General features: G+C 39.8%; 3 protein-coding genes and 1 pseudogene across 3 annotated transcripts; 3 read left to right on the top strand and 1 right to left on the bottom strand.

The window, feature by feature from the left end:
* Nucleotides 1-11240: 11240 nt before the first annotated feature.
* LOC107763253 (uncharacterized) lies at nucleotides 11241-18754 on the top strand. The gene is made up of 7 exons (XM_016581726.2): nucleotides 11241-12020; nucleotides 14302-14444; nucleotides 15515-15786; nucleotides 17201-17355; nucleotides 17622-17884; nucleotides 18023-18085; nucleotides 18229-18754. Exons 1-7 carry the CDS (start codon nucleotides 11741-11743, stop codon nucleotides 18484-18486), a joined length of 1434 nt encoding a protein of 477 aa, XP_016437212.1. The 5' UTR covers nucleotides 11241-11740; the 3' UTR covers nucleotides 18487-18754.
* Nucleotides 14051-14158, top strand: LOC142172291 (U6atac minor spliceosomal RNA; annotated as a pseudogene).
* A 1547-nt stretch (nucleotides 18755-20301) lies between the features above and the next one.
* On the top strand, nucleotides 20302-24109 carry LOC107763251 (pentatricopeptide repeat-containing protein At5g44230-like). Its single transcript, XM_016581724.2, has 2 exons — nucleotides 20302-22756; nucleotides 23406-24109. The coding sequence occupies exon 1, from the start codon at nucleotides 20560-20562 to the stop codon at nucleotides 22519-22521; it is 1962 nt and encodes a 653-aa protein (XP_016437210.1). The 5' UTR covers nucleotides 20302-20559; the 3' UTR covers nucleotides 22522-22756; nucleotides 23406-24109.
* A 207-nt stretch (nucleotides 24110-24316) lies between these two features.
* Nucleotides 24317-25381, bottom strand: LOC107763252 (dehydrin DHN1). Its single transcript, XM_016581725.2, has 2 exons — nucleotides 25006-25381; nucleotides 24317-24800 (listed from the first exon to the last, which is right to left on the bottom strand). The coding sequence occupies exons 1-2, from the start codon at nucleotides 25291-25293 to the stop codon at nucleotides 24579-24581; spliced, it is 510 nt and encodes a 169-aa protein (XP_016437211.1). The 5' UTR covers nucleotides 25294-25381; the 3' UTR covers nucleotides 24317-24578.
* Nucleotides 25382-25734: the final 353 nt, after the last annotated feature.

Raw genomic sequence — 25734 nt, 5'->3', positions numbered from 1 at the left:
GTGGACAAGGTATTGGCAAGATGTGAGTAAACTAACTTAGTTTTAAATTGGGAGAAATGTCACTTCATGGTCGAGGAAGGCATTGTTCTTGGTCACAAGATTTCAAAGTATGGTATTGAGGTTGATAAGGCCAAAGTTTAAGTGATCTCTAAACTCCCTCCCCCTACATCCGTGAAGGGAGTAAGGAGATTTTTGGGTCATGCGGGGTTCTATCGCCGATTCATCAAGGATTTTTCTAAGGTGGTGAACTCTTTGTGTAAATTTTTGGAGAAGGATGCCAAGTTCCATTTCAATGAAGATTGCATGAAGGCATTCGAGTTGCTTAAGTTCAAGTTGACTACTACTCCTATTATTACCGCACCGGATTGGAGCTTGCCTTTTGAGCTCATGTGCAACGCAAGTGATGTGGCGGTTGGAGCGGTGTAGGGGCAACGTATCAACAAAATCTTCCATCCGGTTTATTATGCAAGCAAGACCATGAATGATGCCCAAGTCAACTACACAGTGACCGAAAAAGAGATCTTTGCTATTGTCTTTGCTATGGAGAAGTTCCGACCGTACTTGATGTGTACAAAGGTGATTGTTCACACCGACCATGCGGCGCTTTGGTATTTGATAAGCAAGAAGGATTCTAAGGCAAGGTTGATGCGGTGGGTGCTTCTATTGCAAGAGTTTGATCTAGAGATTCAAGACCGCAAGGGTAGTGAGAATCAAGTGGCGGACCACTTGTTCCGATTGGAGGAGGAGGGGAGGCCACATGATGGCCTTGAGATAAATGATTCATTTCCTGACGAGCAACTCCTAGCCATTTCTATGACCGGGATGTCATGGTTTGCCGACTTTGCCAATTATCTTATGAGTGGAATTGTACCGAATGAGTTATCTTCAAACCAAAGGAATAAGCTCAAATAGGATTGCCTTGACTATTATTGGGATGAGCCGTATCTTTTTCGGAAATATACCGATGGTGTGATCCGACGATGTGTTCCGGAGGAAGAACAAATGGGTATTCTTGAGGCTTGCCAATCTTCACCGTATGGTGGTCACCATGGTGGAGCAAGAACGGCGGCAAAATGTTTGAGTTATGGATTCTATTGGCCTACTCACTACAAGGATGCTAGTGAGTTTGTCAAGCAGTGTGATGAATTCCAAAGGGCCGGTGGCATCTCAAAGAAGAATGAAATGCCTCTCACTACCATTTTGGAGATAGATATTTTCGATATGTGGGGTATTGATTTTATGGGTCCGTTTGCTAGCTTTTGTGGGAACACCTACATTCTAGTTGCAGTGGATTATGTATCTAAATGGGTTGAGGCCATTGCTTTGCCCAACAACGAAGCAAAGAATGTGGTGGCATTCTTGAAAAAGAACATCTTCACGAGGTTTGGTACCCCAAGAGCCATTATTAGTGATGGGGGTTTGCATTTTTGCAACAAGGCTTTTGATACCTTACTCAAAAAGTATGGTGCCACTCACAAAGTATCAACCCCATACCATCCTCAAGCAAGCGGACAAGTTGAAGTCTCCAACCGGGAGATAAAGAGTATTTTGTCAAAGACAGTCAATGCCAACTGGACGGATTGGTCAAGAAAATTTGATGATGCTCTTTGGGCTTATAGAACGGCCTACAAAACACCGATTGGGATGTCTCCATACCGGTTAGTGTTCGGGAAGGCATGCCATCTTCCGGTAGAACTTGAGCATTAGGCCATGTGGGCTTTGAAAAAGTTGAACCTTGAATGGGATGTCGCGGCAAATCTAAGGATGTCATAATTGAATGAGCTTGATGAATTCCGGTATCATGCCTACACAAGCTCGTCTCTTTACAAGGAGAAGATGAAGTACTTCCATGACAAGTACATCCACAACAAGAAATTTAAAGAGGGTGATCTTGTGCTATTGTTCAATTCCCGGTTACGGATGTTTCCGGGCAAGTTGAAGTCAACATGGAATGGCCCCTTTGAAGTGGTGACTGTAACCCCCTTTGGTGCTATAGATTTGAAAAATAAGAATGATGAGGTGTTTAGAGTCAATGGGAACCGGGTTAAATATTATCTTGGCAAGGTTGATGATGGCCACATTATGGCGGTTCTTCATTTCAAATGATTGGTAATTTGCATCATGCCGCGACCTTAAATCAGGCGTTTCTTGGAAGGCAACCCATGCATCTTTTTCTTTTTCTTGTTTTTCTTCTTTGTTAGATAGCTTTGTTTTGTGCTAACTAGTTTTGAAGTGTATGTAGGAATGGGTGTGCATTAGAGGGTCTGTGCAATAAAAATTAGCTAAGTGTCACAGGAGTGCGGACCGCACCAAACTTATGCGGACGGCATAATCACTCTGCGTACGCACAATTCTGTGTGCGGTCGCACAACTGGAAGATCAAAAATGCATGATCTCTGAAGTTTGTCCTGTCAAAATTTCCTTAACAATTTGCGGCCGCATACAAAATTGTGCGGTCCACACAAATTCAGCGACCACACTCACTTTTGTGCGGACCGCAGAACTTCTTCAAAGGATCAGGTAAAAAGTGCGGACCACACTCAAAATTGTGCGGCCGCACTCAGGTAAGTTCTGGGTCCGATGGGTCAACCTATAAATAGGACTTTTCAATACTTTTCACACTTTACAATCTTTGAACTCTCAAGCCCTAAGCAAACACAGTGCATCCCCCACTAGTTATCAAACTTCAACCATTTCATCTCTGTAGATTCTCACTTGCACCTTTCATTACTGGTATGTTCATTTCATCGTTAGATTTTTCATCTTCTCTTAGTTTTGTTCTTTTGTCTAGGGTTAATTTCATGCCTAAAAATGTCAATAGTTAGTCATCTTTTCTCAAAATCATGTGGGTAGCTACATAATTGTTAATTAGGGCATGGGTAAATAGCTAATCATGCTTAATTGTTAGGGCCATGTCTAATTCTTGAAAAATGTGCATGAATCATAAAGCAGTGCCGTGTTAATCCAAATTGTGCATCCGTACACACTTTCGTACGGTCCGCAATCTCTAAGTTAGGGTATCTGTATGCTTGAATTGTGCGGACCGCACTCAAAAATATACGATCCATAGTGAAATTGTGCGGTCCGCAGTCAAAATTATGCGGTCCGCACTATTAAATAATCAGAGACCCAGTAGTCTGAAGTTGGGGTTGTGCGGCCACACTCAAAATTGTGCGGTCCGCACTGCCTCTTTTGTTTTTCCACAACTGACCTGCAACTATCATGCATATATCTGTGTCCTATGTACCTGAACTCTAACTGATTCTTATTGTTATGAATTACAGACGATGGTTAGATCACGTGGTGGAGGAGATACATCAAGGGGGGGGGGGGGGCAGAACCCTCCCTAGGCCGAGGCAAAAGTAACCTACCACTTGCCATTCAGAGGACCATAGGCAAGAAACCAACCGCCAGCAGAGTTCCTGAACCCTCCGAGACCAGTGAGTATCTCCCATCTGGGGAAGATTCTGAGGGTAACTCCGTGCAAGCACAGCCGGAAGCCCAATCACAACAAGTCCCTGGTAGATTCCACTTGGTAGATGAGTCATTTTCCGCTGCTAGTTCTTCTGAAGGTTCGGAAGAGGGTAGCCCAGATTCTGAGTCCTCTTCCTCACATGTCCCGGCTGCACCAATCAATATTGATGATGATGATGATATCCCGGATGATGGTAGAGGTGGTGATGCTACAGTGGGGGGTTTAGAGAGGTCAAGGAAAAGGGAGATGTGGGAAGACAGATTTGTCAGCTTGACTGCCTTCAACAGATTTAGAGAGTGGTGTCCCCAGAGATCGCTCACTCTTGAGCGACAATTCTTGATGAAGGATTTGGACAAGCACAACCTAAATGTCCCTAGACAGTTCCAGGAGAGAAAATGATGGAAATAGTTCACCCAAAGTGCCCTCGATGCAAATGAGCACTTGGTTAAAGAATTTTATGCCAATGTGGCTCACATTAAGAAGGGTACCAAGGTGACAAAAGTGCGATATCTGAAAATCCGATTCGACTCTTGTGCTTTGAACTCTTATGTGGGATTTGAAGAAGTAAAGACAACCCAATACTTGGAAAAGCTGGCTATGGGTGATGCAGCTCGCCTGTGGCTAGCTGAGATTTTGGCTATTCAAGGATCAATACCCCCGTGGCTTACAACAGGGGTTCCCATAGTCCGGGCCACCGTAAACTTTGAAGCTAAAGGGTGGCAGACTTTCCTGTGCAACCGCATTGACCGTGCTTGAATAAGAAGAACCTCCCACTTCCTCGAGCAGTCTTGGGGGCTTCGATTATGGCTGGGTACCCGATCAATGTGGGTGCTATAATGTAAACCAACATCACTTTGGTTGTCCAGAAGGATGAGAGATCCTACCCTTACCCGAACTTTCTCACAGAGTACTTCAATGATCAAAAGGTTGAGCCGAGGCAGTATGATACTAAGGTAAATGCCAAGAAGCCTTTCTCTTGGTACCACATGCAGGGTGATGACAACCCGAAGTTCAAGGGTAAGGCAACTACGTCCGCTAGCCAGTCTGAGGAGCCAACGGTAGTAGTTACTAATTCAGCTGCTGAGCCTTCCACAACAGCCGGTCCTTCTACTGGGAGAGCAGCCATGTCACCACTATCATCTTCCAGACCATCACCTCTATTATCAGTGTCAACTACATCTACTTATCCACTAACTGTGCTGCGAGTCTCCCAGACATTGGCGAGTCTCAACAAGTGGATACAGGCAGCTACTTCAAAGTTGTCTGACATATCCAGTGTTGTTGCAGCACAGTCTTCTGCCCAGGCTACACCACAGGTACCTCCGTCGGTGGAGAAAATATTGAAGAAGATTCTGGACAACCAGAAGACCATTATGGAGACTCTGGTGGCACATGGGGATGTCATTGAGGAGTTGGGCAAGCAGGTAAAGAAAATGTGAAAGTCTCAAGCTTCGAAGAAGTCGGTGGATAAGTTGACAACAACAGTTACCAAGCTTGCATCTGCTAGAGATCTACCACTGGATTTACTAATGGAGATAGCACCAGCAGTTCCAATAGCACATGCAGCACCAACAGTACCGGAGGCACCAGAGGCAGCAGGCGGCCAGTATGAGGAGCCGGTTGCGACTGCCCACACCGCTGACGAGATGATATAGATGCTCAGTAACCCTGTTGTCCCTCAGCCAGGTGATGATGAGATACATCTAGAGGAGACCAAGTGTGCTGAGGATGCCATGCAGACTGAGACCACATAGGGAGTTCTCTTAACTCTCTACCCCATCTTGTTCTTATTTTTGATAAGCATTGGGGACAATGCTCATTTTTATTCGGGGGGTGGTCTATGTTGATTGATTTGACATTGACATTTGGTCTGTATTAACTCTTATAATATTTTTATTTTATCTTTATTTTCTCTTTGGTTATGTATATATTCTTCCCTTTCCCTTGATGTTTATATTCATTTTCCCCTCGGTTTGTATATTCGTTTGCTTTACTTTTCGTAGTTTAGATTCTTTAGTTTGTCTTTCTTAGTAGTAGAACTTCTTATTTATTTTAGTAACATCTTTTTGATTTGTTATCTTCTTTTTTACATTTGAGTGAACAATAAACCTTTGGTTTTCTTAATACCACGGTTCTTTCCAAAGGTGGATTTTGTATGAATCGGGTGGCTCTTCCTAATGATAGATGGCGTGACAACCTTCTTAAGGGATTGAGTCCGTTTTCGTTTATGTTTAGGGAAAAAAAATAGTAGTAATGAATAAAAGGGTTTCTAACATGCTTCACTTAGTACCAACACATTTACCCACGACCTTATGGTTAAAAACAAGTTGTTGGCAGAAATTAACTCTAGTTGTGACCTTTTGACTCTTGTGTTGACTTAAGCAGTCATCGAGTGGTTCAGTCGAGCCATTTGTGATTCTCAATCTCAACTAAGGTTATTGTGGGCCCTCGACTCCGTTCTCTTTAGCAATCCAGCAGCGTGAGATGTGAGGTATTGAATTGCAAGTCCAAGTACCCGTGCTAATAGTCTAGAACTTGTCCCGAATGCTTTTCTAGGCGAAATTCTAAGTGTAGCTTGGCTTGAGAAATGATTGTAGGATCTCCTTGGTCCAATTTGAAATTTGAAATCTTCCATAGCCTACCAATGTGATATCCCTAGTCAACCCATTTGAGCCTAAGTCCTTTTTCTTTCAATAACCACATTACAAGCCTTTATCCGTTTGGTAATAACCCTCTCTTGGTACCCGATCTTTTCTTAGCATTCTTGAGAAACAATTGGCAAAAACATAAGTTTGAGGGGAGAGATGAGGAGTTTTAAAGTGATATAAAGGTACAAAGAAGAAAAAGAAATGAAGAAAAGGGAAGGCAAAGAAAAGAAAGAAAGAACAAAAAAAGATGCCAAAAAGAAAGTGAATAAAGTAAAAAGTTAAAGGGATTCAAAGAAAAGCAAGGATGAAAGGCATAGAGTAAATAGAAAAGGAGAAAAATGAATGTCATGATCAAGAAATAGTGACGTTACGTCTCTCTAGTTCCCTCGAGGAAAAAGAAATTGACTCAAAGAGTCGACAAAGTATGAGCCAAAAAAGAAAAAATGGAGTGCTTAAGGAAAGATGAACCCATTCTAGTCCATCAAGTCCTACATTGATCCAAAAAGCCTTCATTACATCCCGAAAAAGCCCTACGTGATTTCAAGTTGAGTGAACTTGCATTAGCGGTGATTTACATGAGGGGCAAGCATATGGTACTTAAAGTCGTACTTGTGACATTCTTTTGAGAGAGATGAGTGAACTTTTCACTATCCTTGAATTGAGTGTTGCATTCTAAAGTGAGATTTGCTAACGGAGAGTAAAGGAGAAGGAGTTTGGGATCCACAATGACCTACATGAAAGAGCGAGCTTCCTTGATGAATAAAGTTAACTCTTGATGCTCTAGTGTCACATTAGAACTATGGTACTCAGAAAGTCAAATCATTGCATTGTTGATAATTCATTCGTGTTGTGGGTAATTGTTGGTCCCAATTGATGTGTGATTAATTCAACTTAGGCCAGCTGAAATAGCCCTTTTTTCTAGTAGATGTGGGAATTGCCTTAATTGCTTGAGGACAAGCAAAAGCTTAAGTTTGGGGGAGTTGATAAGTAGGGATTTTGACTGCTTATTTGCAATCTTTTACTTGAGTTTTAGCTCAAAATTGCTTAAAGGTATTCCCGAAATCTAACGAAATATGATTTCTTGCAGGAGTGTTAGAATATGAGCTAAAGAAATGAAAATCAACTCAAGGAGTAATATTGGAGAAGGACAAAAACAAGGCTAAAATGGCACTGTCCGGACCGCACAATATAGAGTATGGCTGCAGATAATGAAGAAAACCTCTGACAAGAAATGATATGTAAAGTGTGGACCGCACAATTCTGGTGCGGCCGCAGAAGACAAAGATCATAGAGTTGGGATTTCAAGTTCAAGAAAAAATGCGGACCGCACCATTTTTATGTGGCCGCATACTCAAGAGCGCGACCGCACTCATTTTTATGCGGTCCGCAGAAGTCTCACACAGTCAGAGCCCAAGATCAAGGAGTGCGGACCGCACTATAATTGTGCGGCCGCAGAAGCAAGAGTGCGACCGCACTCACAAATGTGCAGTCCGCAATAGTTGAAGGAGTGCAGCCGCAATCCAGAATTGTGCGGCCGCAGAACTGGAACCTGTCAAGCCAAGTCTCGTTGTGCGGACCGCACACATAATTATGCGGCCGCACAACCTCCGAAGGGGCATTTTTGTCAGATATTTTTAGCTTAGTATAAATAGAACTTTTTGTCATTTTTAGGGTAAGTTTTGTTTTGGGAGAGCACCTGAGCCGTTTTTCTTTATTGTTTTGAGTAATATTGTACTAGATTAGCTTCTAAACATTATATTTTCTTTTCCTAATCAACTATTATGCATTCTATCTTAATTTCTTCTTGTATTTCTTTATTTTTCATGAGTAGCTAAATTTTTAGCTAGGGTTGTGGCCCAACCCTAGTGTGGGCACTTAATGGGTGTTTGGTTTAGAACTTGTTTGTGATTGGGTTAGTAATATTTAGCCTAGTTCTTGCTTGAATTCAAGAATTAATGGTTGCAAACAGTGATTCATGCCTAATTGACTTAGTCTCTACTTGAGAAAGAGAAATTAAGTCTAGGAAAACTTGGCTAACAAGAAATTTGGGTGAACTCAGGAAATTGATAGCCCCAATTAAAGGGTTGAATCTAGAGATAGTAAGACCCGACTTGAGCATTTATCACTTGTTTTGTGCAATACCTATTTGGACTTGAGAAAACCAAATTGGGCAAAATCACTCAAACTACCGAGAGGTATAGAGTGGGTAATTGTGTGTGATTGCTATATTACAACCCCGACCAATCAGGTTTGTCCTAGAGTTTTCAACCCATTAAGTAACCACCTAGGTGGAAGTCATGATCCTAGTTCTTTTATCATTTGGAAAACAACCAAAACCAAAAATATTGTCTCCTAGTTTTATAATTGAAATCAATAGTTTAAAGTAGAAGTAGAAACAACAAACAAGAATGTGGAAGTGTAATCTAAGGCATATTGTACAATTACACTAAATATATACCTAATCCCAATTCTAACTCTCTGAGGATTCGACCCCAACTTGCGTTGGGTTTTATTATTACTTCGACCACCTCACTACCTATATTTGTGGTATGAGTTTGGGCAACATCACATCGTTATGGGACTGCACAATTCCTTCTGCGTCCTCGTCGTTGAAGGACAAGGTTCTTTCTGGTACGTAATCCCGAGTTTGTTTCTCCCTTGTGATCAACACCTTGGTGAGTTTTAACACTGGCTCTTGGGGAACATCAACCCCTCCGACAATCATGTGAATGACGTGTTGAGGTTCTTCTTGCTCATTTTGTTTGTTGGAATCTCTGTTTATGAAATGATTCTTGGCTCGATCACTCAGAAACTCCCGAAGGTGCCCGTCGTTGAATAACCGGGCTACTTCTTCTCTCAGCTGTCGACAATCTTCCGTTTTATGGCCATGTGTGACATAATATTTGCACATTTGGTTAGGATTTCTCTGGGCTGGATCGGTCTGCAAAGGTCGAGACCATTTAGTATCTTTGATGCGTCCGATAGCCGATACGATGGCGGCTGCATCAACATTGAAGTTATATTCTGACAATCATGGTGCTTCTTTAGGTCTGATATGCCTGTCGAAGCCATTCTTGCTCATGAGCCCTCGAGAGCTTTGGCCTCGGTCATTTCTACTTCGTACAGGGTTTCACCCAGATCCGCTGCTCCTATGATCTCAATTATATGGCTGGTATCGAGCCCTGTTCAACCTTGGTTCTCGATCAATGTCCCTCTTGATTCTGTCAACGGGCCTGATAGGATAAACGGACCCAGAAGGAGCCCCAAGCTGGTCGTCTTCGACTCAAATCTTCGATTGATACCGATTATGTACATCGGCCCAGGTAACAACTGGGTATTCTATCAAATTCTACTTCAACTGCTGTGAAGCTATTGAGCTTCGTACATTGAGTCCTTGGGTGAAAGCTTGAACGGCCCAATCATCGGTGACCGGTGGTAGGTCCATTCGTTCTATTTAGAATCGAGACACAGACTCCCTAAGCATTTTGTTGTCCTTCTGCCTTACCTTGAAAAGGTCCGACTTCCTAGTCTCGACCTTGATGGCTCCGGCGTATGCCTTTACAAAAGAATCTGCAAGCATATCAAAAGAATCAATAGAGTTAGGTGGTAAATTATGGTGCCATATCATAGCTCCCTTTGATAGGGTCTCCCCGAATTTCTTTAGTAACACGCATTTGATCTCGTCGTCCTCTAGATCATTCCCTTTAATTGCACATGTGTAAAAGGTGACATGCTCGTTTGGGTCGGTTGTTCCATTATACTTAGGAATCTCGGGCATGCAGAACTTCTTGGGGATCGATTTGGGAGCCGCGCTCGGAGGGAAAGGCTTTTGCATGAATTTTTTGGAATCCAAACCCTTCAATATTGGTGGTGCCCCCGGGATTTGATCGACCCCGGAGTTATAAGTTTCCACATTCTTGTCGTTTGCCTCGATCTTGTTTTCCCCCGACTCAACTCGTTTTGTTAATTCCTCGAGCATCTTCATGATTGCGGGATCAGTCCCCGATTCATTCTCGTTCGATTTCCTTGACACCGATTCGACCCTCTGAACAACTTCCTGAGACGGCTCGGGCTCGATCCTGCTTGGTGCATGATTCTGATTTTGGAGCTGGGCTATCGCGGCTTGTTGAGCCTGCAACATCTCGAAGATCACCCGAAGGCTGACCCCGCCCTCTTCGCCGCCATGTGTGCTCTGAGCGGCTGATCGAACATCTCTACGGATGCTACTCTCGGGATCGATAACAAAATTTGCATTGATGGCTACATGCGAGGTGACGTCGATTGGATCTGCAGCCGGAACTCCATCGAGGCCAACTGGAGGTGCGTCGTTCCCTTGTGCTATGTTGTCATTTTCGTCGTGGTGACCGAAATCATTGTCCATGTGTATGGGTGCTGCCTGAGAGTTCGACATTTTGATCCTGGAATCAAAGATACTCACAAGAACAAGTGTAAAATAGTGTGTGTCGTGAAAGTTAGTACCCGGTAATCACTATTATCCTTAGCCCCACGATGAACGCCAAACTGTTTACCCTAAAAACGGATAACAATTAAATTTATACGCGATTTTAAGGATAAGTGATGTAAGTTGGCACAAATTAAGAGAATATATTAATATTGAGATTGACGATAAAAGAAATAAATGCAAACCACACGAATCGAATAGTCTTGACCCTCGAGTTCGATCACCCTTGAACTAAGAGATATTTAAGCTGATATGTGAATAAAGTAACAAGGTAATGAAAGCTAGAAATAATAGTATATTGCTTTATGTTGCGTAAATGTGATCTGTTTTACAAATGATCAGACCCCCTTTATATAGTAGGGGAGTCCTACTCTTGATACAGTTCCAAATGAAGTAAGAAATCTCATGATTGGCTAATTAATCGGCCTATCCTTGATACGTATCGAGATCTCCGTCGTGACCTACGTCCGATCGCGGATATTTCGTCCTTGTGTTATTGGCTTAGCAAATTTCCCCTAATCTCACCTGATTTGACGGGGATGTTTACGTCCCATTTTTTACACACAAACTTAGAATGTGACATGCATGGTCACACACACACAGAATAAGCAACATTTGTCATCATAGGCAACATTTCCAGGCAATCTCGAGGGCTGAAATTGTAATTTATAATCAATATTTCCAGACAATTTCGAGGGCTGAAATTGTAATTTAATATCATAGGCAATATTTCGAGACAATAACCACATTACCAAGAATGGCTTGAAAAACTGAAGCAAATTGAAGCAAGGGGATTACTGAGGAATGCAATAAACTAGTAGAGTACAAAAGTATTGACAATTTTTCTCGAAAGACAGCATCGTCATTGCCAATTTGCGATTAACAACATTGTCTCCTCATTAATGCTGAATCGTAGTCAAATCTAAAAAGCTCCCAATCACTCTTCGCGGCAGTTATTAACCCAGCGCAGTAGATCTTCTTCACACAGCCAGAGATTCCAACCTTTAAAGAACAAACTCTTTTCTCTTTTCCAAGTGTCAATTTAAAAGCCAAATGTACGCCAATTACCAGTCCAGATCAAAAACCCCAACCCTAAAATGCAGAGAAAGGTGACACAGATCCAACTTCTTACCTTCACAAACCCTAGCTTTGGACATGGCGAAGCATTCTTCCGTAGCTATGGCTCTGTTCCGCAAGCGCTGGCTGACTGTAGTAGCGCTCCTTGTGATGCTTTCAGTTACCACTGCCATTGCTTTTATCGTGAGAGCTAGCCTTGAGTCCTCCTGTGATTGCCGCGTAGATGTGGCTTCTGCGAAGCGATATAACTCTTCACCCGAGTCAGCTAAGCCAATTGGAGTTGCTGTTACTCAGAGCCCACTCAGTTTTATGAAGTCTAGGCTTGTGCTTCTTGTCTCCCACGAACTTTCCCTTTCTGGTACCTTTTATTTTTTCTTTTGGTTTCCCTGAATTTCGCTTTTAATTACTATATATCATCTATTATGTTTAGTTCGGTTCGTCAATGTTGCTTATGGAGCATTCTAGAGTGAAATGTTGCTAGTCTAGCTGGACTGAAGAGTGTTGTTTAGCTGCATTAGTGAATCACTTGTGTTACTGTTGATCCTGTTGTTGTTGTTGTTGTTGTTGTGTGTGTGTGTGCGCGCTCCTTTTTTTTGTTGTGTATAGTGAGATGTGAAGTCAATTATTTTTATATGCGTATTAATGGGTTGGATCTGCAATTTATTAGCTAATTCATTCATTCAGAATTGGTGTTGTAATGGAAGTTGGCTATTTAAGGTGTAAAAGGAAGTAATCACGAAATCACAAGACTAAATAAGAGGCGTAGAATCAGAGATGAGTTAAATTGAGAACATTAAAATGGTGGAATGGATGTTCGTGGCATCCCTAATTAATGCTGCGTGTATGTATCCTCTTTCTGTACCACTTTGGTAGAAGTTTAAATGAACTGAAATGTTTTAGAACAGTGTATTAACTGAAATGTATATGGAACAAAATCAAATGAGAAACACGTGTTGCATAAGAATAGATTGAGAAATCACTGGATCCTCCTATCTTGTTTTGTCGCTTTTCATTCTTTTGATCTACACCCTTTTGTTGGTATTATTTATCTTTATAGCACAAGATAGTTGTGACTGAGTTATGAAAGACGGTTTAAAATTCGTTGAAGTTTGATAAAAGAAATTTGTTCTATAGCGGGATATTTGGAGTTATCTTGTACTTATATTTTTGAGCAATTAAGAGAGTTGATCTGTCATTTTGGATTCTTTAGTTAGCCGGTTTTTCATTCTTCTGGAGCAGTGTTATCAAAAGCGAAAAGCGCAAAAAAGCTCTAAGGTCTGTTGGGGCTTTAAGCGCAAAGCGCAAATAAAGCGTGGGCTTTAATGAAGAAAGGTGCAAATGGAGAAAAACTACAAATATGTATGTTTAATTCAAGACTAATATCTATAAGCATGATTACCAAATATATAGACAAAGAAACTGAAGAAAATTTACGACAAAGTGAAATATCAATTGTTTAGTGTCGCTTCTTTAGATTACGCTCATTGGCAAGGAAAAGTATGCCTTAGAGCCTTGATGACAACACTGAAGCACTCACTAAGCGAGGCGAAGCGCTCAACATGTTTTGAGCCTCGCTTCAGGGCTTAAGCGCTTTGCGCGCCTTTGATAACACTGTTCTGGAGCTGGCAATATTTCATTATTTTGACGAGTAAAATAACCAGAGTTCTTAACTGCTAGATTTGAGCTTTGGCTAGAACCTCTTCAGCTGTTCCTTGACCTGATTGCTAAAATGTTTTAAAATGTTGAAAATGGATGTAATCTTTGTTATCTTTTCTGGCTGATGAACATTTAATTCATGTTCCAAAATGTGCTCGCTCATGCTCTGTTGATAATGTGCTTTCTTGGTGCTAGCAACAGTTTGTCGACTTAAGTTTGTTGCTTCCCAGTTATTCTATGTTTTAATTATTTTTATTTTTACTTTGTATAACTTGATTTCAAATTTCGGCCAAACATTGAACCACTTCTATTACAACTTTATTATTTCAGTAATTTACTCCGCATCTTCTTGATGATGGAAATGAGATCCAGTAAAAAACATGTTACCAGTGAAGCCGTTGGTTTGATGCATCATTTAAATCCGTTCCATATATTCTAGAATGTTTTATTTTTTATCGGAAAAAAGAAACCTATTAGTTTGGTTTTCCTTGCACTTGAGAACTGAGTTCAGTGCTGGCAAATAAATGGGCCCTTTTGCATATTTTGATAATTAAGAGAGAAAAGAAAGAAAAGAACTTTCGAAGAGGCCGAAAATCATTGATTAGGAGTTAATTTCTCTCTATTTTGTATCTTTTGTATATTTGTATTTATGTTGTAAGAAACAACAATATTTTTGGAACTTGGTATTTTTGGATGCTTAAAGAATACTTGTATTGTACCTCCTTTGTAATTGTGTTCATAGAAAGGAGAGATGGTTGGCATCCCCCCTACAAGGACGTGAACAACCTCCTTATCAAAAAAAAAAAGGACGTGAACAACCTTCGGGCTTTACCTGTTTACTACCTCCTTTGTAATTATTACATCATCGTGGTTGAGTATCAATGAATATTTTGATTTATGAAAAAAGAAGGAAAAAAAGGAAAGGGTCATATCATGGAAACAAATACTACTTCTAATCACTATGATTGCTTCTTTCCATATAGGTGGACCCTTGTTGCTGATGGAGCTGGCATTTTTGCTGAGAAGTGTTGGAGCTGAAGTCTGTTGGATCACAAATCAAAGACCATCTGAAACAAATAACGTCGTATACAGTTTGGAACACAAAATGTTACACCGAGGAGTTCAGGTTGTACTTAGCAGTATTCCTTTCCAGCTTGAGATTTCATACCTTTCCATATTTTCACAATTTCATCTTTCCTCGTTTTAATTTCAGTTTCAGTTCCTTTTTTTTTTGAGAAAGGTAATAGTAATTTCAGTTTTAGTACTTGTTTTTGTCCTTTTGGTATTCTAGTTCATATATTTTGTTTTTTTCATTACTTTCTTAGTCCTAAATAAATGTCCATATTTAACTTTTCATGGATATTAAGAAGAGAATTGAAAGTTAATGGGATAGAATACAGATAAACGTGTATGGAAAATTGTGAGACTGTAAAGACGAGCCTCGCGTGTGAAGTACAATATATGTAAAAAACTATTCTTTTCTTTTCTTTTCTTTTTTATAATGGTGGTATCCGAGCTAGCTTGCACTCTTCTCGATTATTCCACCGGGTACCTGCTGCTTCCCACCAAAATTATCCTTTTTCTTATTTGAGCTTTTATAGAGAAAAAGGGAAAATCAACTTGGTGTGGAGGGACAAGTTCATTGAGGTAGATAAAACATAGAGTGTTTTAATCGCTTCTAATTTTTTTGTTTAACCAGTATCCAACAAGTGTATAACAGTACTATCAGCAGAGATAACTGTCATTACTATTAGTGGAGATTTTGCCCTATGTGTTCTACCCTCTTATCCATTTGAGGTGAAATTCCATGTTTTTCTGTAATTTCTCTTGGCTTTTAGCTCTTTTAGCATCTTACCCTCCATGAAAACTGAAATATGATAATGATAGAGGCAATTCTCTGTGAGATTCACTTTTTCTTTTCTAAATATTATCCTTATTTGTTTCATAACACACACATTTATGTTTTGATAAGTGATATCACTCCTTATAAACGGTAGGGGTCATTCTCTGCAGGGTAGTCTGCCATTAGCTTATTTTGTTCCAGCAGCCTTAAGCAATTAATGGCTGGCATATTTGCAGTGATGTGCATGTCTAGTCACTGAGATCTAGAAATTCATTCTTCTGCCTTATTGAAACTTATAGTTTAGTAGGAAAGATTGAAATGATTGTGCTTATGGGAGGCACGTCTGCTTTCAGGTTGTCTCTGCTAAGGGTCAGGAGGCAATAGATACTGCTTTAAAAGCTGACTTGGTTGTTTTAAACACTGCCGTTGCTGGGAAATGGTTGGATGCTGTTCTCAAGGAACATGTTCCTCGTGTCCTTCCCAAAGTTTTATGGTGGATCCATGAAATGCGAGGTCATTACTTCAGTCTAGATTATGTGAAGCACCTCCCGTACGTTGCTGGTGCAATGATTGATTCACATGTAACAGCTGAATACTGGAAGAATAGAACACAGGAACGGCTAAGGTACGTTTATAAGTTCACAATTTTGATATAGTTGGTGACGGATCTACTTCCAGTGGCCTTTTGAGGTCATGCATCTTTAGGTTCAAATCACGTCTTGAGCATCATCGTTGTGATACCAGAATGTTTTGCTTACACATTAATGTGAATTTACACAATAAATTGAGTAGATGAAATCTTGTTTTTTTTGACTGTTTAAATTGAGTAAATGAAGTCTTCTAGTCTTAGAATGGTAGTTTACTCTCTCAAGCTGCCATCATTTCCTACTGGCATATATCTATTTTTGATTTTCTTTCCTGTTGACTTATACAGTCACCATAACTCCATAAGAAATGATAGAGGGAGGAAAAGGAATGTTAATACATAAATTGAAAAACATAAGACTTATGAGGGATAAAAGTTTAAGTGCCTGTGAACATTCTTCCAGAAAGATCTACTTCTCCTTAAAAATGAGAGAAAATCGGGCATAAAAAATTTATCTCCCTATTGGGAGCTGCTGTAGTTATTCAGAGTTTACTAGCTGTATTATCAAAGAAGGAGATGAAAATCTCATTGAAGTATGTCATATATGAAGTTTTAAAATGGCCTTCATGTACTGCCCAACGTGCAGCATTTTAGTTTCGGAAAAACTGTATTCCTAGCACCCATATAAAAGGGGTAAATGAACAGGCTGTAACCGTTCTCTTTCTCTCTTAATCCCCCCCCCCCCCACACACACACACACACACACACACAAAGATAGGTTAGCTTGTACTTCATACAAATCTAGCTGATAAAAGTAATCTTTCTACTGCGGAAGTTTAGATCACAAGATGCAAGAGCTTTCTTATCTTTGCTGGAAATTTATGATTCCGTTGGTAACTTCAGATTGCTTCATTTTAGTTAACCCTTTACCATCTGGTTTCTTATCTCTGTCATTGGTGTCTTTATCAATATCTATTCTAATGAGATTCTGTTGGACTCAAGAAGTGAAAAAACAGCACTCCAGGAAAACTATCTGGTTTGCATTTTGTTACATAGAAGAGTACTTAGTCGGATTACCAGAAAATGCTAACAGTAATTCTAATGTTACTTATACTGAAAGTACCCTGATCCTAATTGTGGTGGATGCTTGATGAAGTAATTTTAAACTCAAAGTGCATCTCAATCTATTTCCAGGCATAAAATTTAGCTATTTATTTTCTTTACCTGATCATAAAAATTTAGTTGAATTTATTTCTCCGTTGGTAAGGGGATCTAATGGAAATCTTCTTTCTAATACTTGGGTCTGAAGGCTCAAACTTTGGGTGAACTCCAGAAAGACTGAACTTCTCATTTATGTCCAAATCTACCTTGTATACGTTGCTTATCCTTCATTTTTCCGTTCTTGGTTGTATGCGTTGTATAATCTCTCTAAATTGTTATTAATATTCTGTAGGATCAAAATGCCGAAAACCCATGTTGTTCATCTTGGCAACAGCAATGAGCTAATGGAAATTGCTGAAGATAGTGTGGCAAAAAGAATTTTGAGGGAGCATGTTCGTGAATCTCTTGGAGTTCGAAATGAAGATATACTATTTGCCATCATAAATAGTAAGCCTTTTCCTTTAATACTATTATGCATTGCAATTTATCATGCTTCGATCCTGATAAAAGCTGCTTTCTTGAATACCTGCTTAGGTGGATTGCTCTTGATATATTTTCTGAATTTATCTAATCACTATGATTCACTTGTATTCCTCATCATGCTGTACAGACTTTTCTTTAACTACTGCACGACTTGGATTCGAAATATTGGTAGCTTTCTCACTAACGGTCCTTTTCTAACTACAGTATGACCTGGGTTTGCAATATTGCAGGTGTTACTCGTGGGAAGGGTCAGGACATATTTTTACGGGCGTTCTATGAGAGCTTGCAGCTTATTCAAGAACGGAAGTTACAATTGCCATCAATTCATGCTGTTGTTGTAGGGAGTGACATGACTAGTCATAGCAAATTTGAGACAGAGCTTAGGAACTTCGTTATATCAAAGAAGATTGAAAAGTATGTTCATTTTGTCAATAAGACACTGACAGTAGCCCCATATCTTGCTGCAATTGACGTTCTTGTTCAGAATTCTCAGGTTTGTAGGCATGGGGTGGATGCTAGGTCACTTTTTTTTCTTTTTCTTTTTTCTTTTTGTCCTCTTAAGTAAGATAATTTTACTACTACGGTAATAGCTAACTTCATATTTTTCATCCCTTCTCTTTTAACCATGTAGGCACGGGGTGAATGCTTTGGTCGGATTACTATTGAGGCCATGGCATTTCAGCTGCCTGTGTTGGTAATTGCCATTTTCTTCCTCCATCTTGGCTTGTGCCTTGTTGCATAGTTATTCTTTTACATGCAACATTTTCTTTGCATAATCTAAAATATTTTGTTAGATTGGAAGAACTTACACTCTCATCTTCTTGCCTTTCATTTCAGGGCACTGCAGCTGGTGGCACCCAAGAAATTGTAATAGATGGAACGACTGGTCTGCTACATCCTGTGGGGAAAGAAGGGATAATGCCCCTTGCAAAAAACATTGTTAAATTAGCCACTCACGTTGAGAGGAGGCTTACAATGGGTAAAAAAGGGTATGAGAGGGTGAAAGAGGTATTTCTGGAGCGTCACATGGAAGAAAGAATTGCAGCAGTTTTAAAGGACGTGTTGCAAAAAGCAAAGGAACATCAAAGGACATGAGATTTTATTACTGTTGGCTAGCATAAAGCCTCTATTCTCAGTTGGAGCTGCATTTGTAGATGAAACGTGGAAATTTATAAGCTGTGAGTAGGTGGTCAACAACAGGAAATGAAATACCATAGAGAAACAGTTTAGCCGTCTCTTGCTTATATATTTTGTGAGTGTAAAAAAAACGACTTTCTCATCCTTGATGTTGTCAATGTGGTGTCAGAAGGACTAATGCTGCTAATCATTCACCATAATTTTACATCTTCTTTTTGGTTTCTTAGCAGGATAGTATATAGTCTGGGAGGAAATAGTATGATTAAATTGACGTCTGGGTAAAGGCCTTTGCATCATTGTGTTTCTGGACCTGTATTTCCTGTAAGTAGAGAGTGGGGTTTCCTTTTTGGGTCAAGAAAGCTAAGTTATCTCCTGTCTGACTAATACACACACACATATATTAGGTAACCAGTCCTGTTATAGTAGAGGTGGGGTAAAAACATGTTATGCATCGAAGAAGCAATGGTAGCTACACAGATTGAAGCTGCTTGAACATCTCATAGTCAGATAGTCCACCATCTATCTGAATTATACCGGGATTAGCTCCCTCGTATCACCAGATCCTTGAAGAATTGAGTGCTAGGTTAAAATGTTGCAAAAGTGAAACAAAAGGCTTTAGTATACCGACATACAGGGGTGTACAAAGAAAACCGATAAACCGCACCAAACTGATAATCCGAGTCAAACCGGAAAAAAAATCCGATGTTTGGTTTGGTATTGGAAAATAAAACTCGACCATAATTGGTTTGGTTTGGTTTTAACTAAAAAAAAGTCAAACCGAAACCAAACTAACCCGATAGTACATTTATATAATTTTTAATTTTTTTTATACATATAAATATTTGTTGTAATGTAATTTATAAATATTTCTTAAACTTTTTCACAGTTTTATCTTTTAACGTATTATTTCAAGTTTAGACTTAACATTTTTGAATGGTAAATAAATTTTATAGCCAATAAATGTAGTAACTCAAACAAGTTCAAATCAATACTAATGCTAACAAAATAAATTCAATTCAATACTAGGAATGACGATAGTGTTGGATAATTATTTTAGTTTTATATTAGTTTATAATGAAAATGCATAACTTAGTTTATCTTTTTCTTTAGTGATTAGTTACGTAATTAATATTAGTACTTATTAGCTATACTTATTTTAGCATGACCTATATAGTATTTTTAGATTATGTTAATTTTCATTATGGCTTATTAATTAACAATATTTGTTTTATATAATTTTATTATTTTATATTTGTTATTGAATATTTTAGTATAATGCTATGACTTATCTCATATTATTGTGTTAGTTTCTTGGAAAACACATTATATAGTTGTATTTTAGTAGGACTTAAGAAATATTTGGAGCACAAGTTACATATTTTATGCTATGAAGTCTTTACCGGAAAAAAATCTGAAAACCCGAATAAACACGAGAAAAACCGAGATTGAAAAACCCGACTTTGTTGGTTTGGTTTGATTTATAAATTTAAAAACCCGTCACCATTGATTTGGTTTGAACAAAGGCTCGACTACGAATTTTTCAACATTTTTCAAGTAGTTTAAACTATTTTGACTTGAGTACTTCTGAGTTCTGATTAGTTTCTAAATGCGGAAGTTTCATTGCAAGAAAACTAATGAATTGATGTCCAATTTCTATCTAAATTTAGAGATATTGACTCTTGTCCTTCCTTCATCTGAGTTAAGTTGCACACAAGTTTAACTAATTCACTTTTACAACTCACAAAGCTAGAGCCTAGATGCCTAGTAATCTCTATCCGAGGTTATATGATGCTTTTTTATTTGAGAAGTTCAAAAGTGTAACATCACTCCTGCAACTTTCACAACCGTTAAAAATCAGATTCATTAAACTATTTTGATTTAAAAATTATTTTTTTAATTTTACAATATAAATCATTTACAGTCAATTGCCATCCTAAGTTGGCACACTCATGTATAGGATAATAGGAGTTAGCTTTCCATCGTCCTTCTGGTTTCTTTCTGTCTCAACTGTAGACCTTAGCTTTGCATGTAATGGTTTCACTAGCTCGGAAGCTGATCGCACCCAGGAACCCTATCCCAAGATCCATAAGTTACGAGCTCGGAAACCCAGAAGCTTCGCAGCCCTTTGTCCCATTTTCCCGTCTTCAAGAGACAAAGCTCTTAGAATCCCATCTGGTTTCACTTCTCGACAACTGTAGCAGCCTAATTCAGATCAAACAAGTCCATGCTCACGTTATTCGCAGAGGTCTTGACCAATGCTGCTATGTTCTCGCGAAGCTACTCCGTATGCTCACAAAAATCAATGTCCAAATGGACCCATATCCCCGTCTTGTATTTCATCAAGTGGAATACCGTAACCCTTTTCTATGGACCGCTTTAATTCGGGGTTATTCAATTCAAGGACCATTGAGCGAGGCAGTGCGTTTGTATAATGGTATGAGAATGGAAAGTATATCCCCCGTTTCTTTTACTTTGACGGCTTTGCTCAAGGGTTGTAGCGATGAACTTGGGTTGAATCTAGGTAAGCAGATTCATTGTCAGGGCATAAAGCTTGGTGGGTTCTGTAAAGATTTGTTTGTTCATAATATTTTGATTGATATGTATGTGAAATGTGGTTGGTTGGATTGTGGTCGAAAGGTGTTCGATGAAATGTCCGAGAGGGACGTGATTTCGTGGACTTCGTTGATCGTTGCATATTCAAAAACTGGAGATATGGTGGCAGCTGCTGAGCTGTTTGAGAGATTGCCTGTGAAAGATTTGGTTGCATGGACGGCTATGGTGTCGGGTTTTGCACAGAATGCTAAACCAAGGGAGGCATTGGAGTTCTTTAATAGGATGCAGTGTGGAGGTGTGGAGACTGATGAGGTAACATTGATTGGGGTTATTTCAGCTTGTGCGCAGTTGGGGACTGCTAAGTATGCAAATTGGGTTCATGATGTGGCTGAGGGATATGGTTTTGGACCTGCCAATCATGTCATGGTCGGATCTGCATTGATTGATATGTACTCCAAGTGTGGGAATGTGGAGGAGGCATACAAGGTTTTCGAGAACATGAAGGAAAAGAATGTGTTCTCATATAGTTCGATGATTGTGGGTTTCGCAATGCATGGATGTGCGAGTGCTGCATTGGATTTGTTCGATGAAATGGTGAAAACTGAGGTAAAGCCTAATAAGGTGACATTCATTGGTGTTCTTATGGCTTGTACTCATGTAGGTTTGGTAGAACGGGGTCGACACCTGTTTGATATGATGGAGAAACATTATGGTGTTGAACCATCAGTAGAACACTATGCTTGCATGATTGATCTCCTTGGCAGGGCTGGGCAACTAGAAGAAGCTCTTCAGCTTATCAAAGCGATGCCAATAGAGCCTAATAGTGGTGTCTGGGGAGCCCTACTGGGAGCTTGTCGGATTCATGGTAATCCTGAAATTGCACAAGTTGCTGCCAGCCGTTTATTTGAGCTTGAACCTGATAGTATTGGAAACTATGTCCTGCTTGCCAATACATATGCTTCAGCAGGAAGGTGGGAAGATGTTTTAGGGATAAGGAAATTAATAAAACAAAAACTGCTGAGAAAGGATCCTTCACGCAGCTGGATTGAAGGCAAAGTGGGGGTGATTCATGAGTTCTACGCTGGTGATATGACCCACCCAAAGTCAAAAGAGATAAAGGAAGCACTTGAGGATCTTGTTGGTCGGCTTAAGACACATGGCTATGAGCCAAACTTAAGTTCTGTGCCTTATGATCTGAGTGAGGAAAATAAAAAGCGAATACTTCTCACACATAGTGAGAAGCTGGCTTTGGCATATGGGCTGCTTATCACTGATAATGAGTCTACCATCAGGATCATGAAAAATCTGAGAATATGTGAAGATTGCCACTCATTTATGTGCGGTGCATCTCAAATCACTGGCAGGGAGATTATTATCAGGGATAACAAGAGATTTCACCATTTCCGCAATGGTGTGTGCTCTTGTGGTAACTTTTGGTAATTGAAGCAAGAACTCTCATTTCTCTCAAGTGCCACTCTGTGAGTTTGAAGGATCCTTTTTCTTCAGAGATGGCCATTACTCGTCACAAGTGCCTCAGTTATTCAAACTGGTTTTGAATTGCTTCTGAAGTGAGGAATTGGGATTCTTGTTCAACTGAAGGGTATGATTAATTCATTCAAGGGCAAACCTAAGTTCTATAAATGTCTATGATCCAAGGTGCCAATCTATATGACAGGTACCTATACTGCTGGATATATACATTTAGTGTCAGTTTAAGATTGCACTCACCTGGGACATACAACTCTCATATAGAATCTTATTTGACAAATTGTTGATCAGTACCGAGTTTAGTTAACTTTGACACCTGATTGATTATTGGAAATAAATGACATCTCTGAAAGTTTGTAGAACTCAAGCGTTACTGCTGGCAAATTAAAATAAAAATTGCTTATTGCTCTGAGGCTGTGAACTTCTTTGGATTTCAATTGATCGGAATAAACAAGCTCATCTACATTCTAATTTGTAGAGTGTATAGAAATATGGAACTAGCTCTATAAAAAGACAGCCATCTCCGGAAGTAAAGTTTACATAGAAAGGCTAGTATCATGGTGAAAATAAGATCCATGTTTCTCTCAAACTTGATATTTTTACACCATAAGATAGCCTAGGTGACAGGAACAGACAACAGGCTTGATCTCCACGTGTTCTTGCAAAGCCCAGGGATACTCATTTCCTTTTTATAGTTTCTCCTCTAAGGAATGACTTAGAATATTAGTAATAATTTTTACATGCTTCAAAGAAGCTGGGATGTTTCGTCCTCTCACCCTTGCATTTTCTGACTTTAAGTTATTTTTTTGTGGTATCGTTTCCTGTGTATGTGAAAGCCCTGGGTGTGAGTTGCAGCAGAAGATAGGCGATCCTGAAGTTTGGTACTGTGTGTATGGGATCAGAAGATCTGTGACTGTAGTAACTGTGCGACTTCAATTTTATTGCAAACTCGGTTGTCTAGCAGATGATACGTTTCACCAGACTCAACTCTGATGCCTGTGTTGCTTAAATTTGCTGGGATATGTTGAAATTGGAACTCAATGTTGGTGCAGACATGATTCAACCCTGATCCCATCTGTGGCTTAAATTCGATGGAGAATATGCTAGCACAAAACATGCTATTCCTGGGAACCAGGAAAGGCTCCTCTGGGTAGACAATGCAGGTAAAAGCTGGAAACTTCATGTACTTTTATCTGGTCACAGAACATGTTCAGGCAAAATCGAAGCAATTGCCTTGTACCTATGAAACAAAGAGCGCTCAGCTGGACCTCAGTATCCTTTCTCACTTTGGTGTGTCCAATTTTTACTCACACTTCTAATCTAATAACTTAAGCAGCACTTTGTCGTGTCCAATTTTTACTCTCTTGTAATCTAACTTCAGCAGCAGCAGGAGGGGGATTTTCATCTAAAAAACAAATGTACCTAACACTGCTTCAGGTATTGGTTCTTTCTCATTTCTCACGTCTTCCTCGTCTGTTTATGTACCAATTCTCTTGCATCACTGATTGAAATAAGAGATAGGAAACTAATATTCGTTCCATTACTGTTTTACAATTCTTTTGCATCACTGATTATAATAAGAGGTGGGAAACTAATAGTCGTTCCATTACCCATTTTTTTCCCGCAGTCCTTGTTCCGTTACAGCTCGTTACTATGCCTGTTTTGTAGTATTTGCTATCAAAATCATCATCCATGTGATCGAACCCTTAAAGGTTCCTTCAGAATCTCAGGCAAGAAAGAAAAAATGTTCCTATGAATTTAAATACATTCACGACACATCACTATAACGAGGTACACGACACAACGTGCTTGCAACATTACAACGTACTTATTACATGTAAGACTATGCTTCCACTACTTAAGAGTCTAACATGGCTTTATTCAAATAAACGCCACGCTCTCAAAACTCAAAAGACTAATAACTAGAAACAACGTTGAAATACAAAAAGTATTAGACCAACATTTTACATGTATCTTTAAAGGGATTTTATTGTTTGGCAGCAGCTTTTCTAGTGGTGGCCAGGTCCATGGTGGCCAGGAAGCTTCTCCTTAATCTTGTCCATGATTCCCTTCTTCTCATGATGATGCTCCCCTTCCATACCATAACCGGTAGTCGTAGTTGTTGCAGTTGAATGAGTCTGATCGTCTTTGTGACCTCCTGGCAATTTCTCCTTAATCTTCTCCTTCATCCCTTTCTTCTTCCTTCTTCCGCCTTGTCCATCATCCTCCGACTGCAAAACAAACACAAGCACAAGTGTTGAATATAATTAAGAGAGACATACAACAATAATATGCTGAATTACACCGCCGACTCCATCCATAAGAAGCTCTTTTTGCATTTGAGGTTTATTTTTACAAAAAAAACAAACTATCATTACGGGAGTACAAAGAAAGTATCGAATACTTGGAAAAATAAGTTTAGAAAAGATTACTTACAGAGCTAGAGCTGGAGCTGGAGCTTCCAGAACGGTGGAGCATGCCACCGAGAGTACCGTGCTCATGGCCGGGACGGTGTTCCCCACCAAGTATGCCAGTGGTGTGGCCGGCGCCACCGCCAGCGTGAGTTCCATAGGCACCTCCTGTTCCGGTGGTTCCATAGTCTCCCATGGTACCTCCAGTGTGATGGACTGGGTTCCCATATTCGTCGGTTTGACGAATGGGATTGCCGTATTCGTCCGTCTGCAAGGCCTGGCCTGCACTAAATTGGTTGTCGTAGTGCGACATTTCTTCACGAACAGAGAGCAAAACTAATTAAAATCTGAACTACACAATTCTGTCTGTTGAAAATACCGAGTGTAAATGGTTTCAAATTTAAGTGCGAAAACGGGATTGATATAGGGATGAAAAGCTCCGGTGCATGGCTGATGGCACCAGAACTTCACAGGTGTCACGTGAATTAAGCACAGTCGACATGATCATGAACGTGGCAGCATGAGAGAGTGGCAAGTGTTTTCTCTGTCGGCTTTGAGATAAGATTGGTTATAATTTTGGGTCAAATTCTGCTGCTTGATGCAGTGGACTACGTACGCTGAAACAGATCTGCAAATTCATCATCATTCAAAGATATAGACGGGCTTAGAAACCGTGCATGTCTTATATGTGTTCCAGTTAATAACACTAGACCATCTCATCATTTCCCACCATAAGACCTGTCCTACCAAATAA

Source organism: Nicotiana tabacum, chromosome 17 (assembly GCF_000715075.1).
Source record: "Nicotiana tabacum cultivar K326 chromosome 17, ASM71507v2, whole genome shotgun sequence".
NCBI lineage: Eukaryota > Viridiplantae > Streptophyta > Magnoliopsida > Solanales > Solanaceae > Nicotiana > Nicotiana tabacum.
This window is presented reverse-complemented; position numbering and strand designations above follow the sequence as displayed.

Excerpts from the sequence above, each read along its gene's own strand:
- LOC107763253 (XM_016581726.2), top strand. The coding sequence starts at position 11,741 with ATGGCGAAGCATTCTTCCGTAGCTATGGCTCTGTTCCGCAAGCGCTGG. Across the intron at positions 15,787-17,200 it reads AGAACACAGGAACGGCTAAG|GATCAAAATGCCGAAAACCC; the intron begins GTACGTTTATAA and ends AATATTCTGTAG. Across the intron at positions 18,086-18,228 it reads CATTTCAGCTGCCTGTGTTG|GGCACTGCAGCTGGTGGCAC; the intron begins GTAATTGCCATT and ends CTTTCATTTCAG.
- LOC107763251 (XM_016581724.2), top strand. The coding sequence starts at position 20,560 with ATGGTTTCACTAGCTCGGAAGCTGATCGCACCCAGGAACCCTATCCCA.
- LOC107763252 (XM_016581725.2), bottom strand. The coding sequence starts at position 25,293 with ATGTCGCACTACGACAACCAATTTAGTGCAGGCCAGGCCTTGCAGACG. Across the intron at positions 24,801-25,005 it reads CCAGCTCCAGCTCTAGCTCT|TCGGAGGATGATGGACAAGG; the intron begins GTAAGTAATCTT and ends TTTGTTTTGCAG.